The 18,827-nt window shown below is 41.8% G+C and overlaps 1 protein-coding gene across 2 annotated transcripts in view; it reads right to left on the minus strand.

Annotated features, from left to right (window-relative positions):
* Nucleotides 1-3,751: 3,751 nt before the first annotated feature.
* The window catches only part of STAG1 (stromal antigen 1), a 127,120-nt gene continuing 112,044 nt past the window's right edge, over nt 3,752-18,827 (minus strand). For both annotated transcript variants that reach the window (XM_048955396.1, XM_048955397.1), the window contains 7 exons: nt 15,859-15,987; nt 12,477-12,682; nt 9,520-9,691; nt 6,766-6,876; nt 5,725-5,839; nt 4,278-4,358; nt 3,752-4,180 (listed from right to left, as the gene is read on the minus strand). In XM_048955396.1, the coding sequence (XP_048811353.1) occupies nt 4,157-4,180; nt 4,278-4,358; nt 5,725-5,839; nt 6,766-6,876; nt 9,520-9,691; nt 12,477-12,682; nt 15,859-15,987 (838 nt within the window). In that variant the 3' untranslated portion in view covers nt 3,752-4,156. The remainder of the gene's footprint in view (nt 4,181-4,277; nt 4,359-5,724; nt 5,840-6,765; nt 6,877-9,519; nt 9,692-12,476; nt 12,683-15,858; nt 15,988-18,827) is intronic.

The raw sequence follows: 18,827 nt of genomic DNA on the forward strand, positions 1-18,827 counted from the left end.
GGACATAAAAAAAACCAAACTCCTTCAGCAGAGGGTTGAAGTAGAGACTTCCAGACCTGTCTTCCAGCCTGGTTTTTTTTTCCTCTCTAATTATTTGCCTGACTTTCAAGTAACAGATGTTACTACTAATGGCTCTGTGCTCACTCTCCTCACTAGAAGCTGCGAACTACAGCCCCAAAAGCTGGTGAGTGATGGTTACTGACATGGTTAGTGCTCCTGCAAATAACTTCCAGCACAAGAAGCCCTGTGATGACCTGTCTGTTGAGAGTATCCTCAGTAATTAGCAGTAATGTGTTACAAGATAAAGAACTACTGTACCTGCTGATCGCTGCTGCTTCTGTCCACTCCCCAGGAATCTGAAGTGGAGGAAAGAGGTAAGAGTGCAACTTTGCTGGTAGGCACTAATCCTGAGTAGGTGCACATTGGTGCCTGGTGTCTTCAGCCATGGAGCCTGGAGGAAAAAAAAAAAAGGGGAGGGGGAGAGGAGGAGGGAAGCAGCAACTAAAAATGACCTAAAAGATAGCAGAGAAAAACTGTTTCAGCTATGATCCCAGCTCCATAATGACTAGAGGTGATGTATTCAGATTATGGAAACGCATTTAAGCTGTCTGAATGTATGTGGTTGCATTGCAGCAGCCATGCACTGAATAAGCAGGTGCCTGCTGCTACTGCCCCAGGAAACAGCACACTGCAACAAGGCAAGGTCAGCTGAAATGTGAATGTTTGGGGGTCCCTGCAATGAACTGAGTTCTTCAGTTAGTTGTGAGAAGTGGTGTAGTCAGGTGTCTGTAACCTTAGGAGTTATCACATAGGACCATGAGCAGTTGCAAAGGTGTGAGAGTGGCTGTCCCAAGTTTAGAGGCAAAAGCTGTGTCAGTAAAGCAGTAGGTGCAGTTTCTCAGCCTGATCGCAGCCAGCAGGAGATGCTAAATAAGAATCCCAATTGTCAAGTCACAAAGGAGGAGGCACAGCTGTTTTTCTAGTTTCTTAACCTCATTAGCTGTTATACAGACTCCATCCTCTCTTCCCCCTCTTGCTAGTATAAGAATGCAGCTCTTACATGCTGGTGAGTTCTGAGCACTTCATTGCTCTGCCATCACAATGCTTTGGAAACATACTGGAAAGCTGTTCTGGCCACACTTCTCCAGCTTCTCTTGCATTCTCATCCCCTGCACAAACAATAGGTACAAAATAAGAATCCTTTCAAAAGTCCTTGAACTTAGAAGCAAGCCAAGCATGACATGTCAGGCATTAAGGGTGACTTACAGGCAGCTGGAGGGAGGTTCAGGTTATGGCTGAGGAGTAGACCTAGAGTGCAGTTCAGGCCTCGACTCCTGTCCCATTCCTCACCTGTTTGGTCCTGTTCAGATCTTTCTCTGATGACAAGGCAGTGTCCTTTAGCTCTGCAGAGATGAAATCATTAACAGGTTGGGGAATAACAGCCCCTCCTTCTCTGAGCTGGGGGCGTCACGAGGCATTTCAGTTTGTGAATCTGTGAAACTTCATTGCCCTTCCAGGCCTTTATTGCTGCTTTCTTCCCACATGGTCCAGATCATAGGAGGTGTAAATGACAGGAAAGTGAATTTTTTCTCCAACTTTGTGGCAGTTTTTACAGCAGGGCAAAGACTGGAACTTCCCAGGAGTGAGACTTCCCAAGTTGTGTGATGAGTTACCAGATGTACTGCAATCTCACAATAAAACCCCACCATCAACCAAAGCCACTCCACAGAGGAGAGAAAGGGGGAAAAAAAGCGGGGGGGGGGGGGGGGGGAGAAAGAGAGATCAGATAACATTTTCCTTTCCTCTAAGGCTGAATGGTTAAGATATGTATTGTTTTTGAAGCCTGGACTATATGAGAACTACCACTCATTTGGCTGCTAATTAATGGGATGACAAGATGTGATGGCCCAAACCAGTATTTAAACAAAGTTATAGTGAAGAGGGTGCTCATCGTACTCATGATTTTGAATAGTTTATTAAATGAAAGGTGAAGCATCAGTTTTAAATTGTACAAAAGGAAAAAAAAACCTCATATTGTAAATGTACAATTTACAGAATTACTAGCAAAACCAATCAAGGAGACACTCATAATACAAAAACCTATTGACTGCAAACTGAACTGGAAACCCATTGCAGGTACCGTGATAATAAATGTTTGTTATACAGTATTCTACAATGTTAAATTAGGAATCAGTTTTCCACACAGAGGACTGTGAAGCACAAGGTTTGTCTGAGGCTCTGACTCAAACCAGGCAGCCATGATTGTGCCTCTATGCTCACAGAATTACTGCGATGGCAATTTAATGCAGCCATCCCAGCCCACCCAGCACCACAGGGATGGACAGAAGAGGAAGGGAGGTAATGTTACTGTGTTATGGAGCTCCAGCCACTTCTGCTTCGTGTGTTACCCAGCTGACAGCAGAGGAATGGCTGAATCTCCCGGTCCAACATTTTTGGCAACCGTTTCTGTTTGAGAACTGCACGTGAAACAAACAAACCTCAGCTGTGTGAAATGCTGGTTGGTTCTTTTTCGCTGTTTTTTCCCCTCCCAGCAAATAAGCACTGGGTGTCAATGTTTTGTTTTGAAATAAGCTCCCATAAAAAAGAAAAGTTCCATGATTACTTGCTGTTGTTTAAAAAAAAAAAAAAAGCACCTCTAAAACTGCTGTGCTTCAGATGGGTCAGGCTGCTTTGTATCTCAAAGGCAGAAAGGAAGGTGAATGCTTGGGGCTGATGCCCACCGCTCAGTGCAGGCTGTGGGTGGGCAGCAGCTCTGGCAGCAGCCACCAGGCTGAGGCATCAAACCCAAGCATAATGCTATTCCAAATCATTGGAGACTGAAAAATCTCTGATTACCATGACTCAGCTGAGGCTGTTCTGGGCTTGTCTTTTTTTTACATGTTTTTTGCTTTTTTGAAAAATTGTCTTTTTTCCCCCCAATAGTTACTCTTAATATGCACAGTTAACACTGAAAATGTAGCTGTATTCCATTGTAAGCTTAAGAACTTCACCATCTAAGCACAAGTTTCTATGCAGCACATACAGTACTTCTAACTGGCAAAATTAATTTACAAAAATAGCGCAGAAGGGAATTGAGGGCATGGGAAGGGGGTTCTGTATGGTACAGGTAACAGTGCTTGTAGGATGCTACAGCGACTCCTTTCCCCCACCCTTGCATTACTGTTTCTTTAATAGGAAAGTTGCTGTTTATGTACCTCGGGTTGGCAGGGCTTGAAGTAGGTAGTAAAAACAGCAAAGTGATTACTTGAGAACCATTGGTGTGTTTTACTGAGAATACTTTATTTGCTGGTATAAGTTGCTAAAAATGCACAGAGCAAGTACCAATAGAAAACTTACTGCTTTTGTGTCCCCGTGTGCTATATAAAATGAATGTTACACAGCGTCTGTTGGAAAAGTGGCTTCATGGACATCTCTCACTTTATGTCCCGTTATAAATAAAAATAAATCTTCTCACGAGTATAAAATCTGGGTTTATCATATCAGAATCTGAATTTTTTTGGCAGAGATGCACGTCATTAGAATTCTAACCTCCTCTATGAGAGTGTTCTTCTCAATGCCTACGAGAGGATATAAGCGTACCACAAGGTTAATCAAATCCAGTGTGTTCAAAAACACTTTTCTGTAGCCAGAACGACCTGCTTATAGCATCATTGCTAGTCAATGGCTGATAGGCATAGGTTTAATAAAAATGGCTAGCTTTTAAAACATAAAAAGGCAAATGTTAAAACCGTTTTAAATTGTACAGCAGAAAAATAAAGTTAAAAAGTTCTGTTATCACTCAATGTTTTCAGAAAACATATGTAGAACAGTGTTTATTTTGACAGCTGTCTTAACAATTTAAAACTTCCTCCTCATCCAGGAAAAAAAAATCTGTATTAGGACAGTCAAGAACAAGGGATACAAATGATTTTCTAGGTCAGCCTTTCTGAGGTGACGGGATTGGCCAACATTCCTTTGTGTCATTAAGGAGCTCCTCTTCTTTCTGTCACTACAAAAAGGGATTGACCTCAATCATTTGGTTAAAAATCAAACCGTATCACATCAAAAATGTGGTTTTCATACAAGCTATCACAGTATATAGGCCTCTAGCTCTAAACAATAGAGTTCCAAATTTGTAAAATGTCTTCAGCAGACTTCAGAACATTGGCATTCCAAATCCCTAGAAAAATGATTTAAAAGAGAGTGATTAATTACGTGCAACGGTAATCAAGAAAGGAGCCTCTGATAAACAGCAGGCAGTAGGAGGGAAGGCTTACTGAATCATCCTCAATGATAGCTGCGGAGTCAAAGAAGTCTGGCCTCAGTTCAGCCCGTTCTCGTCGGTTTCTTGAAGGTGGCTGCAAAGATGGGCAGGCTGTTAGAACATCACATCCACAACTGCCTGCCCAGGACCTGCTGGCTCTACAGCTGCTGGCCTGTTTGTCCATGGCCTTGTAAAGCAGCTTTGCATGGATTTCCATAAAGCTCAGATACAAATTGAGGCCCTGACATAGGAGAGTGCTGCCTAAGTTCATATTTATTTAAGGAAGCAGACAGAGAATTACACTAAAGTAACTTCAAGTTTGTGCCCATAGCTAAGGACTTGCTTAAGGCCCTTGCTGCCTTAATGGTCTTCTTGTATTAGCACTGTGCACGGTCAGACTACATAAAAACTGTGCTTTATGCTTTGTCTGTGATGAAACCCTGATGTGGTCAGAACATTTTACTTATGATGATACGAGAACTAAACCTCTGCCTCATAATTTGGATGTGAAAGAGAAATACAAAAGCACACAAACCAGTAAAGTGCGTAATGCAAAAGTTCATTCAGAATTGAGGCCAGTAGGCTTGTAGGAAATTCTGCTTGTCTTCAATCATATTGACATGGAAGAAACAGAGGCTGCAGTCTGATGGTTCAGCCTGGTACTGTAAGCACTACTGTATGCCGGCCTTCTCCTGCCTGCTGTGCCAGCACAGCTCTGTGCATGGCTGGAGCCTGGATGAAACTGTGCATATGGATGCATTACCTCCCCTACATCCCAGAAAACAAACTAGGAAACAGAACAAACTCTGTAGTCAATACAGTGAGCCTGCATAAAGTCCTGTGCCAGCAAATGAGTTAGTGATAGCTGTAACAATGACACAAGGAAGGAAGCAACAGCACGTGTAACTAGCTGATAGTTTCCAAACTCTTCATAATGTCAAACACCAAACCAAATCAAATGTTGTTACTGGATTTCAGACAGTCCATTTGAACAGCACGATGCTGAGTAGGCAGCTTCATGTAACGTTCAATGGGACAGAATGAGGTGGTCTCACCTCTGTGCCCCAGCAGCACTCCTGCCCCTGGCTGGATCTGCAGGGCAAGTCAGATTGGTGATTTCTTTAGCACTTCTCTAAGAGGTCTGCACTGCTACAAATCATATCCTCATTCTCATAGGTGGACAAGTCAAAGGTGCACAGCAGTGCTTCAGGCATGTGCTACTGCCTGAATCCAGAATATTAGGAGGAGCAGTAGGCAGAGCTTCTTGTGTTTCTACGACTAAAGTCAACTGGGCCTGAAACTGCAGTTTTAGGTTTCAGAAAATATTCAGATTATTTCCAGTCTTTAACGTTAAGATCAAAGGAAATAAAGGTCAACATTTTGGACACTTTGTACTTACAGAATTCCTTCTAACTCATCCTTCTACCACTTTAAATTTGCTATTAATAAGATTTACTGACCAGATCAATGACCATTGTGTCCTCAAATTCTTCATTCATGTCCTCTAGCTGACCTCGTGAGGACATCATTACATCTTCGAAGATGGGCTCAGCATCATCTTCCATTAGACCGCGTCTGGTTAAGCAGAAAGAAGGCATCGATTTCAGGCATTGTAATTTCCCAACCATGAACACAGTCATTAAGAAAATGCAAAATCCATCCCCTAACTCCTTCTCAGCACTGCATCGAGAATAAAACCAGCATGTTTACTCAGTATTAGCTGGAAGAAAATTGTATGTAAAAACCCTCCCACTTGCAGAGGCTAAAGCAGGAAGTCCAATGTAATATCGTTATGACCACTAATTAAATCTGTCCTTAAGAAAGAAAGGGCAATAACCTCATTGGGTTTGTCTGCCCTTTTATAAAAAGGAGCTACAGTGTCTGCCAAGATCACTGCTAAGTGTCTGGGAATCCACCACTGAATCCAAGACCAGTTTCTAACACTATAATGACCTGATCTTGCTGGAGACTCTGGCCCCCGCCCTGAGGAGTATTTATGTGCTGAAAGACCTCGTTAGATCAGGAGCACAGAGCACCTTGTACAACAGAACACTTCTGCATTCACCCACGTGTGTTCCCTCCGTTAGCTGCCCAGTGGGACACCTTCACAATAGATGAGGTGGGTGAACAAAGCTTAAACAAGTTCATGGGAAAACTGGAGAACAACTTGAGATGAACACTTGCTGTAAATTGCTTAACAGACAAATCGCAGTGCTTCATGGGAAGCGTCTGGAAATAGTTGAAAGCAATTAGGTAACGATGAAAAATGGTCCCACAAAGATGTGCTGATTCACTAGGCACCTGCTTACAGCTGTGGTTAGGGGCAGAACACCTGGCTACAGCACCCTGTTGCTTGGCATCCATCCCAACGTTACACAGCTGTTACTCTGCCTTTACAAAGAAGAGTTAAACATCATTACAGAATTTACTGGTCACAACCCAGAAAAGTAACATTTAAATGCAGTTCTGCTATCTAAAATGAAGATGCTCTGAACACTTACACTGCGTGCCTTACACCAGTTCTCCCTTTCATGTAGTTCATTCCTGTCCTGTCCTTTCGATTTAAATCTTCTAGCTTCTGTTGGCCCAACCAAGATATCTGCATCTGGGGACTAACAAACATAGAGCAGAGTTATGACTGAGAACGCTAACGGTTCTGAGTTGCCTGTTTTTAAACACCATTTCCTCAAGTTCTTTGGGTATGCTTCAGCTTTAGTTATTTAAATTACATCCATCCTTGTACAAGTCTTCTGGATTCCCTTCTGCACCTTGGCTCCTTCCCTTGTGTAACAATTCCATTAATTGTTACAATAAAAACAGCTACATAAAACGCTAGCATTGCTCATTCACTGATGTGCATGTATCCGAAATAAGGACGCTTCAAAAATTTAATTCACCACCTCAGATCGGGCAAAAATAAGAGTAAGAATAGATCCAAGTTAATAACAGAAACATTTTAAGACAAAAAGTCACAGAAAGTGAAACACAAATTGCTTTCAAATGCATACTCCCATCAACTTCAGCATCCAGTGACGTGTCCGTATGCAAACTCCTGGAAGGCTGTACTCAGTACCAACTAAATCCAGCAGTAGAAAGCAACACGTTTGATGTTTTGTGTACTGCAGTTAGAAAGAGACAGCAGTAGATACGTGCAGATCTTCAAGAGCAACAACACTTTTTAAATATGTAATCTCATACCCTAGTAAGACTGACACAATAAAAGGGAAGAACCACGTGAAAACAATCCAGGAGGAAATACAGCTTTGGGCATGACTGACCATTCTGTTCAGCAACCGACTGCTCTGTATTTGTTTGTGACCCTCATCTTCCATAGATTTATTTATGCTGGAAAAGACCTTCAAGATTGAAGTACCTTGTGTTAGATAGCTGTGTACAGCTATTATGCAAATAGCATACATTAGATTGTATACAACTGTATACATTCATACTTTAGGGACTCTCTATGGAATGCACAAGATGTTTGGGATCAATTCACAAGAGGATTAGGGATCAGCAGGATCCAACTGTAAGGTATGTGTTAAGTGGGAAGATGAGGTGACCCCCAGCATGTGTGTGGATGAGCAGCTTACTCCAGGCTGAAAGGAAACCATTCTCTACTGTTGGTTCACACTGTGAACTTCTGTGTGGGATCCAAGGAGAGCAGTGCTGTCTGTCTTTGCTCAACAGTTCTCTGCCTGCGGCATCAGCTGAGATGGGGAAACAGAGGTTCAAGCACAGAGTGAAAAGTGGTGCAGCTTCTCCCTGAAAAGAGTAAGGTTCTCCCACACCTTAAGGCAGCTCCTGTTCATCGGGCTCAGGAAGGTGATGCACAGCAAGTGGAAGCAGTTGTACTTTCCTTAACTGATAAAGTATTCACAGAGAGAGAGGTAGCTTAGTGTTCAGCACAGTGATGGGATCAGAAAGGGGCAGGGAAAAGGCTCTTGCTTCATCAAGTTCTTTGGTTTTTCTTTTGTTTTGTTTTTGCTTTTTAATTGAGGACTAGGAAAAAAGGAGAAATTGTTGAGCTACAAAGTCTTATTTATAATCTAGAGATTACAGCAATATCTGGGGATGCAAAGAGCGCAGGAAGCAAGGAAAATGAAGGCAGATCTCAGTACCATGGGAGTAAGGTGGTAAGATACTTTGGTTTGGACATTAACAGTTCATCCTCAGTTGTGCTTTCATGGCCAGCTGGGGCTTTCTGCCCATCTCGTCTGTGTAGGTGAGAAAAGCCATGCCCCTACTTGCCTTGTATCCACATCTTCATGTGCCAACCCTCATTCCTCCATACAGCACCAGCTGGGAAACCCTGTGCCCATGTCAGGCCTTTGTGCAGGAGAACAGGTAGCCCTGCCTGCAGTGTGAACCTGCCTGCTGAGCCTTTCACCCATCTCACACTGCCTTGTGCTGATACCACGTTGTTGTATGGGGAAACAAGGGAGCTGAAATCATTATGGAAACACCAAATATGCTGAGGAAATAAAGTTATCTGCAGCCAGCTGAGATGCAAGTATCTCTTGTGGCAAACACAGATTCATGGATGTTATCAAGGTTTCATCTGTTGCACTGCTGATGTCTGTGCATGCTGCACGCACAACCAAGGGAAAAGAATAGGCTGTAAAAGTTATAAGAACAGCCTCCAACCCAGATGCTGTTATTCTTTGTCTTCAGATTGATAGAATTAGCACATAACAGCATCCTCTGAAGACTTTGTTAAATAAACTACTGACAGATAATAACAACCATTCTCCCCCCATAAATTGATTTAAATGGAGGTGATAAAATGGGAGTTGAATGACAAAAAATCATGTCTAATTTAGGGCAAAATAAAACTGCCTGCAGAAGTGCCAAGAAGCAGGAGATACCAGTTCAGCAGCTGGACTGAAGAGTTAATTTGTAAGAAATCAGTAAAGATGTCTGGAGAACAGTTACTGTACTATGAGAGAAGGAAAAAAAAAAGACAACATCTAATAGGTTTTCAGAGAAACAGTTCAATCCAACCTGGGCCCACAGACACTATGATTTATCCATAAGCCCACAGTTATGCTATAAGACTTCTACCTTCATTACAACCTTTTTTTGGGGGTGGGGGTGGATTTAAAATAATGTAGCTATTGCTGAGCCATAGCCAAGATGTTCCTTTGTAAAAGCAACTGGAAAGACTACATTTGTGGAGGCACAACTATCCACACACATTTTACACAACTTCTTTACCGGGATTTTACTGTGTTTGGTACACACATTCCAACACTTACTTGTGTAAAAAATCTTGCTCAGATCCCTGCTCCGACTCGTGCTCCTGGATCTGCTCCCCTATTTGTCTGGTGTTCTCTCTCAAGACAGTTGAGGTGAGCTGTGGTGCTTGCAGTGCTCCTGGAGTATGGATGTTTTCAGTCCTGTTCAGCCAAGAGCCTTCCAGACTCTCATCTAGGAAAGGAACATTCAGAATTACTGACACATCAGTGATGGTGTAAAATGCACACTATTGCTGCCTTTAAAATCCTCTCAGCCAACTCACTGAACCTTGCGTTAATAATTAAAGCCTTCCATCTATGATGCACTTCAATACAGAGCTCTTTTTAGAGGCAGCACCTTCTGCAAATTCATGTTTTCCGTAGTTTAGTATCTACTGAAATCTTTAAGAGAAAAGCTGGATAAATAATCAAAATGGTCATTTTTGTGTTAAGGAAGGATTACTACCAGTTATTCCCAGCAATAACAACTATTCAAAGTAGAAATACTTCAGAAAACAAAATAAAAAACTTTGCAAACATAGTGCCTGCCTTGCAGCACTGCCTGCAGTGTTGGGTGGCTCATACGCATTTCAGAAAAACAATTCCTAAGTACCAATTCTGCAGTCTAAATATAAGACTGTTAGTTTCATACACACACATCAGATGAGATACAACTGAACACTACGATGGGAGTGGAGGCATCAGAAACTTCAGTGAGAACCATTCCAGGAGTACAGAGGGGACATTTTAAATAAGGAGAGGTCTGGCTGGTGTGAAAGTGATGCAAAGTGATTTCAGATAGCGTATGTAGAGTTTAGAGCAGATGGAGGATGGAGATGGGAAGCTGACTGAAGGTGCAATATGGGATGCTGGGCTCGTACTGAGAAGGCAGCAAACTGGAGACGAAGGGCTGGTGGGGCCTGAGATGAACGTGTGAGAACACAACTGTGCAGACAAGAGACATGCAGAAGTTGCTGCAGCAAGTGAAAGACAAGAGACTACAGAAGAGGAGAAGACAAGATATAGATTTCCTAGCAGGAAGAAATAGCATTCCTTTGCCTTTTATTAGCCTCTGGGCTTAAAAGCTGTCTAAAAAAGTTGCCTATTTATTCTTGAATTTGCCTTTTACAACACTAGGGTTTTTTAAAATCCTTTTTATGTTTCACTTCCTTAAGGCATTATGAAGAAATGTCAGCACCACCCCCTATACACCTATACACCACCTATACAGACAGCAGTTCTACTTTCAGGAACAATGCAGAATATTCTCCAGCCCCAACAGTCTGCTGAAGGCAATACGTGCTGCACTGAGGGCAGGAAGGAACTGCAGGGTCTGGCTTTGGTTCTTGTATGCCATGATAGTTTCTGCAGTGCCAACATCCTTCCTTTAGAGTGGGATTTAAAGGAAAAAAACGTTAGCAGGATGCAGAAACAGGTCTGCATTTGTGGTTCTAATGCTAGATTAATTAAAATTAAAACCAGGACTTGTGGGAGGGTTACAAAAATAAGTAAAGATAAAAAAACAAAGGCCTGCATACATGCTGAATACAGACTATTTGTAGGCAACCAGCTGCTCAGCAGACTGGTTCTTCATAGCTCAAATTCTACAGAGCAGTGAACAGTAAATATTATTTCTAAGAAGAGGATTACATTTCTGATTATTTCCTGAGCTCATTATTAGTACATCCAAAATGAGCCCCTTCCTTGTGCAGATCTGCCCTCAAAAAGCAGGCAGACTGGCTCCAGGCTGTACTGCTGCTAGGTAATTCCTGTGGAAACTTTGGTACATTCAGACATTTCAGAAAGTGAACAATCAGGTGAACAGCCATAGACTCAGGCTTACAGCATTTTAAGTCAGAGATGTTTTTGGAAAATTCAGGACCCCAGATATTGCAAAGAAAGGCAATATTCAAAAGGAAGGTGTTAAGTCAGTTCTTCCTCCTATTGATCACTGAACAAGGCAGGAATGAAAGAGAGCAGGGCAAACATTGTCATAAAACCTACACCCTAAGAATAAGACTTGTCAGGGGGAAGCAGAGATGTTACTACAGTTCCTGGAAAAAATAAGGATACTGGTAGAATTAAATATATTAGAATTAAAGTAGTAACAGGAGGAAAGAAAAAAATGACCCCAGTTGAATCCTCTGTAAACCATGGCAACCTGAAGGAAGCAAAGCAAGCTGTGCTTTTTCCTACCTAGACTCTAGGTTGGCTATTGGAAACTAAAAGACTTAGCTCATGCACTGCTCAGCATAAGCTGTAGGGGAGGACAGATCTGACTTTAAGAGAATTAGCATTAGATTCTTCACTGAGGGGTTACTGTGGTAGATAACAGTCTTGGAAAACACTCTCTGAAGTTTAAAGATCTCACTTATAATTGCTGTCTATTGAAACAGTAAGCATGTTCACATAAACATGCACTACATCATGCAATTTCACACTTGTCAACCAGGAACAGATGCAATCTTGTAAGAAGTTGGCCATCGTTGCCAAATTCCTGATGTACACTCCTGAAGTCACAGCAGTAGTAAATATACTGTGTATTGGTGCCACACTGAACAAAAACATGCATCTCCAAGTATTCTCCAGTGAGCTGATCTCTACGGATCTACAATACCAATCTATATCAGAATTTCTGCCTCAGGTTTGCCCTAACACCATATAAATTAACAACTGCTTCAAAATAAAACAAAAGCAGAAAGCAGAAATGTGTGACTGGGAAAGGTGCAGAGCAGTTCACTCCACAGCCACCTCCTGTTTCTACTGTCAGCAATAGCTTTTGTAGTTCTCCATCTGAAAATCTCAGAACAAGCAGGAACAGGGAATTATGAGGCTGTTTCTCATGCAGAGATGTTGAAGCTTGATAGCAATTTGCAGAACAAGTGCTTTGCTTTCACTACATACAAGATACAAGGAAAGCTGTAATGTAGACAGAAAATGAGAAATACCTCTACTAGGCAAGGTAAAACCATACCAACCTTCTACTCTCTTTTTGTGTAGTGGTGGCCGTCCTTTCTTATTTCTCACTGAAGAGGTTTTGCTGCTGCTGCTCCCACTGTTAACAGACATTCTGTCGTCTTCGCCGCCCGTAACTAATGAGTTCCTATAGGAAATGAGTGGCAGCCACACGTCTTCTCTTCTCTCCATCATCTGTTCTGTCAGAAATTTTTCTAGGTAGGTGTGACTGAAAATAGAAGACAATGAGTGCAGAGGCTCAGTGCATTGTTTCCTCTATTTAACGTGCAAGTCCTCCCCACAGTGCTGAGAACTGAACAGAAATCTGCCACGGTGTTTCCTTATGTTATCAAATTAAAATACGTTGATAAAGCCTTGTACCTTGAACTGATTAAGAATTCATGGCATTCCCTCAAAACAAAGTAACAGTTAATTGTGTACAGGTGACTCAGATAAGGAATTTGAAGTTTTCTTTCCCCGACACCTTCCTGTATTTGCCTGCCGTCATTCACAGTGCACGCTACTTGAATTCCCCTTCTACTCTGCATAGCAAGTAAGCCACTTCCCTGTAATACTGGTGTGTCAACAGATAATCTGAGTTAGCAGTCTGAGGATATAATTTTGCATCTTTGGAAAGGGAAAAGAACAGTTTTCTCAAATCCAAGCAGATATTTTTCAGTAAAAAATTGAAGATCCATTCCATTGCCATGGAGAAGTCCAGTGAGTACCTGTTAACTATTGGGAGGAACCAACCACCTTCTGTCCCACACATGGCCTGGAGGACAAGTGAGCTATTTTCCTTTTCCATTGAACGTTCAATTAAGGTTGTCCATAAAATGAGTAAGAAAAGCCACATAAAAGGGATTCCAATGAGTTCCAAACTAAAGAACCAAGCACTCAGAATTCAGGCACGAGAATGCTGGAGTACAGTGCCTTACCTCATTGTGTTAAAAAATAACGTTATGATGCACTCTGTGATCACAATCTCATTCAGCACACTGCCAAGTGGCAATAATAAGAGCAATAATAACAATAATAACAGTAACACAAATAATATCAGTGACACTAAAGTAAATCAGAAAGGAAGCAGAAGCCTAGCAAAACAGTAGTGTTTCCTGAACTGTGATGGGAATGGTATCTTGCACCACGGGCACGTGACAGTCAGGCTGCCTGAATCAATTCATTTATTTTGAGGTAGGGAAGGCAGCCCAGAGGGTAGGATGCCCTCCAGCTTGCCCATGTCTCCAGACATGCAGCTATGTTGATGGGATCTTCAGGGTTATTCTAGAGCACTTTAGCCTCCAGACTAACAGCCCATTGCTGAGCTTACAGTCAGCTGGCTGGAGACCAAGCCAGCAGGGAGGTAAGTGATCCTGCACACAGGACTTCTCCACCAGATGGTGGTCATGTTCCTTCCTGCTTGCAGGCTGCTGCCCCTTCGCAGGGCGGGGGAGAGGTCCCTGTGGATTGGAGCAGCCATGCCACAGAGAAGGGCAAAAATCAACTGTCCAGAGTATAGCTGAGAATGTAACGTCAGCAAACTGCTATGGGGCAATGCACCCACTGCCCAAACAGTGCAAACATGACAGATCTCTCAAGTGAAGGAACGCAGAGATGTCCAAACAACATCTTTACATATAAGCTGGTTATCTCGACTCTCTCCATAGTCACTGCAGCCAATGGAATCCAGGGCATGTCCGAGCTTATCTTAAAGCAGTAATTTAGAACAGATGAGATGAAACATGGCCTAAAGACCCTACTTCTTTTCACCAGTCTTCCAATGCAGCTAAAGTAAAGAGCTCAGATACAGAAGGCTACAAGAAAGACAGCTAAAATCAGGAGAAATGGATTCCACCAGAGCAACCTCTGCAGTCCTGAGAAAAATGTGAGGAAAAAACGTGAATGGTAAGACTGAAGGGTAAAGAATGAGAAATACTGAACTTCATGCAAAGGGTCCGCTCTGATTTAGCTGTCAGGTACGCTGTGTACAGGTAATATAACTTCAGATTCTAGACATGGAGAAACTTGTGGAAGTACTGGTAAGGGAGCAGGAAGAATAAGCTTCAATAAATTCAATTGGAATCAGGCTAACTAGATTTATGTTAACAGACACAGGGAACCTATGATTCAGCCAGAAAGGCAGCCAGAAAATCCTTGATTCTTAAGCCCTGTTCTGAAGAACAGAACAGAGGTTGACAAAATTCAAGAATATAACAGTGCAGAGAAGTTTGAAAGCCTAAGTGCCAGGTGAGCCTGGATGAACAGTCTAATTCTCAAGCTACTTTAAGCATTTCTTCTACTGCTTTTGCTGAATTGGAAAATCATTTATACAACCAAAAAAGAAAAATTACAGAGAAGCTTGAGAATGAGTCAGTTCAGGTAGTCACAGTGGTATGACTTTATATATACTTGTAGAATGACATAAACTCACTGTGGCCAGAAAAATAACTAGAAAGATACTCATAACCATAAATGATAAGATCTGGTAATTACATATTTAAATTGTAATCAAGTTATTCAAAGAACTCAGTTCTACACTGGCACACAGTGCTACGATGACGTTTAACTACACTGTTTTTCCCTTACTGCTTCTATGCTGTGGCCAAATCTTGGATATTTGTTACAGAACATATTAGAAATGTACACTCTTACCTCTGCAGTGATGCTGACAACACAATTTATGATGAGCTTGCCTCCACTAATGAAGCTTTCTCTTTATCAATTCTCTTAATATCCACAGCTGCCTTTGACATTTTTTCAAATGTTGGCCATACAACAGTATTTCTTGCTATACATTCAGCTCTTATAGCCAGTATGTCTGATTTATTTCATTTGTGGGACTTTATCTGATGGCCACACCAATACAGGTTGCTTGTTTCAGTCTGGGGTCTCTATCACTCTGCTCGTTCCTAAACAACAGCAGTGCTGTCTCTCACCCTGTCCTTCTATCCTATTGTGCATTAACAGAAGCTTTGACAACTCCAGAAGCTCACTTCAACTCAATAAATCAACATAAACATACTTCTCATACAAATGTCCAACAGAAATGAATGCTACTGCAATGTTTAGAGACCTCCACATTTCCTACACTGCTTACAGCTCGTTCCTTTTTCTGCTTGTCTGAAAAATGATTCCTTTTATTTTCAGTGCTCCATAGGAAATTTTAAGCAATGTTGTTTTTTGTAAGGTCTCAAGTTCACTTAATCAGTGGATTTGATTCTTCTTTTCTGATTTATTTTCATTACTTCAAAATATAAATTGATGAATAACTATGTGAAAAGCCACTGGGCCTTCCTAAAACCCCCGTTACACAATGAAAACCTCAAAGCTGGGAACTTAAACACACAATTCAACTATTAACACAACTCAGCAAAGCCCACTGAAGAAAACAAGGCTATTACTTACACAGTCTTTTTGTCCTGCCGCAGGAGTTTAGAAGAAAATTCACTAAGAACTTCAAGGAAAGCAAGGTTAGGAGGTGGGTAGTCTTGTCCTTTTTGATTCTGATATTTGAAGGCAAACTCTATTCCATCCCTACAGTGAAGAAATTTCAAGATGTTCAGACATTGGTAAGAAAATAAGAAAATATCAACATCATCCCATCACCTCTAAATTCTGCCTCAAATTCAAACTGTGACCATCCCATCTTATTTTTCATTACTGGCAAATAGCAGCTTTGGGACCTGAGGGGAATCACAAATTGAATGTGTGCAGATTCGAAGTCAACAACAGAATATTGCCATTCTCCTGGTTAGGAGAAGACTGCAATGTGAGGAACTTGGCAGCTGTGGAAAGCCACTCCTCAGCAGGAATAGCCAGTCAGCTTCTTCTTTTTTCAGCCTAAAGCAGATGCTTGCAGTAATAATTAATATGAGGTTCAACAAGGTATAACTTACACATCTACACTCAGAGGAGAGAATTTACTTACCATCATACTCATCCATGCACATCTGCCTTGTCTTTGCTTTATCATTTGAGATTATGGAAAATTACTTTTACACGACCCAGTATGGCAAACGCATGCCTGAACCTCCCTTCTCCTTGCCACAGGAAGTGTCTAGCAGCCTACTGATTTCCTTTCAGGTCAGAGAAAATCCAGAAAGGAGTATAGGAGAAAGTGGAAGGAATGACTCCAGATTTACAAAAAAATACACTGTTGTTACAGGTGGATTTGGGCCTAAAAACATCCAAGTAAGTTCATACTGCAGACATCTTCAACGTATAATCACAAAACCCTGGCCTAGGACCGGGTCTGAGATGCCTGTTATGCAAACAGTGAGCACTCCAGTTAGAGGAGTAAGGATGGCACCTTTCCAAAGATGTCAGCAATAGGCACCTTTCTCAGGGACACACGCAGAGTATCAGCAGCTCTGGTACTCGTGGCAGCAGTGTTGCAGTGACCATGCAGAGAAATAGATGCTGTGCCATCCTACTCTGCTCATGTGCTCTCTCACAGTCTGCTTGCTGAAAAGGTTCTTAGAGCACAGGTATTTAATGCTATGAGAAAAGCCTTTACAGTAGCACAAAGGATGCCTGAAAAGATACTCCTAAAAACAGATGAGATTCTTGGCCTCACAATTACATCTATTTTATCTTCCTTACTCAGCCTCAGTTTCAATTGCTTTGAATCATTTAGTACAGCTAAAAGGAACTTTTTTCTTCTCATTGGGATCTAAGTTCACTGCATACTACTGGATTTCCCTTCTGGAAAGGGACTGACAGTATGGGTAAGCTGCTCGTGTGCCTACAGAACACCAAATGGCTGAGGAATTCCCCAGGTCAAACTCCAGGAACATGGCTGATGCTGAAAGGCTCAGATCAGAAGCAGGCAATGTTTGGGTTGCAGTAACCTGTAGCTGAGATGATACAAAACGAATACATTTCCACCAGTTATGCCTTGGTGTGTACTGCCTTATCTGAAGGGAAAGTCATGAGATACTGAAGATCAGACAAATTTGAGGATAACCATTTATTCCTAAACCTGTTCCAGTAAAGCAGGACAGCTAGGCTGACTCCAGGGACACATCAATGACAGGCTGCTGAACCCTCTCAGTAATCCTGGGAAGTCATGGGCTGTGCAGGGCTGGGGACAAGATCAAGACAGACCACCAAAAATCACTTTCAGGATCTCTGTTCTTTCACTGGATGTCTTCACCAGTAGTGATGAAAACACTGCTGACATCCAAGTGGAAGAAGCTGCCTCCTCACACTGAGAACTGCTTTAGAAAGAAAGTGCTGCAGATGGCCTGAGACCTGGCTGTTCAAGGAAGCAACAAAAAAAGATGGTGGGGACTGAGCATGACAGAAAAAGGACACTGCCATATATATACCATGGAATCACAGAATGGCTTGGGCTGGAAGGGACCTCAAAGATCATACAGTTCTAACTTCCCCTGGTGTGGGCTGGCTGCCACCCAGTAGACCAGGCTGCCCTGCTCACCAGTGACTAATCTGAAGGTAGAACAAAAAAGATGCCATCTTCAATGCAAAACAGCAGCACGCTCAGCTCGAGATATGAAGGAACTCGCATTACTTTGAGTTCTGAAATAGCTCACACTTCTCCCATCCTGAGTATGACACACATTATTTAGCATGCCTGGAACTCGCACACTCACCACCTACAGCCACCTCGTGCCATTTGGACAGGAAGATGTCACCTTTTACTCGGACAAGCATTAGGACTTTCAGAGCTCCCCAGATATCTGCTGAAAACTTAAGATGGGCATGAAGGAGAAACCAGAGTTTCTATCCAAACACAGAAGGGAAATGTAACCTAGCAGGTACAGATTTATCCGATATCCATTTCCAAACATAATTTTTGTCTCCTCCAAACTTCTGCATCACTCATACTTTTTTTGTGGCCAAATTCATTCTATTATTTGCATTCCTTTAGAATATAAAGTCATGATCGTGTTTGGCTCATCTTAGTCTTAATGCTCTGAGATAGCAAGCATTAATATTTTAACCTTTTTATGGCACGGAGAAGTTATAATTTAAACTTAGCAGCACCTGTCCATGCCCTCCTGCCCAGCAGTTAAATAAAAAGGCTCAATTCATTTTAAAAATAAAATAGATCTCCAAATTATTATTGTGGTACCTTTTTATAAATCCTTAAGTACCTACAGAGTACACACTACGGTGTTACAAAGAACTATCTGCAATTGTTAGACACAGTCCACACAAGTACATGTAATACCTGTGACTTCAGCTCAGATAAAAATGGCCATTCCAATCACACAAATAAATAGGCAGCAGTTATTTTTTCTTCTTTCCTTTTTTACATTTACACCCTCCATTATTTTTCCACAGAAATTGGAATAAATAGTTACTCCAGGACCTGGCTAAATTATGTACCAATAGAAGAGTATACTGAG

This window comes from Lagopus muta, chromosome 9 (genome assembly GCF_023343835.1).
Source record: "Lagopus muta isolate bLagMut1 chromosome 9, bLagMut1 primary, whole genome shotgun sequence".
NCBI lineage: Eukaryota > Metazoa > Chordata > Aves > Galliformes > Phasianidae > Lagopus > Lagopus muta.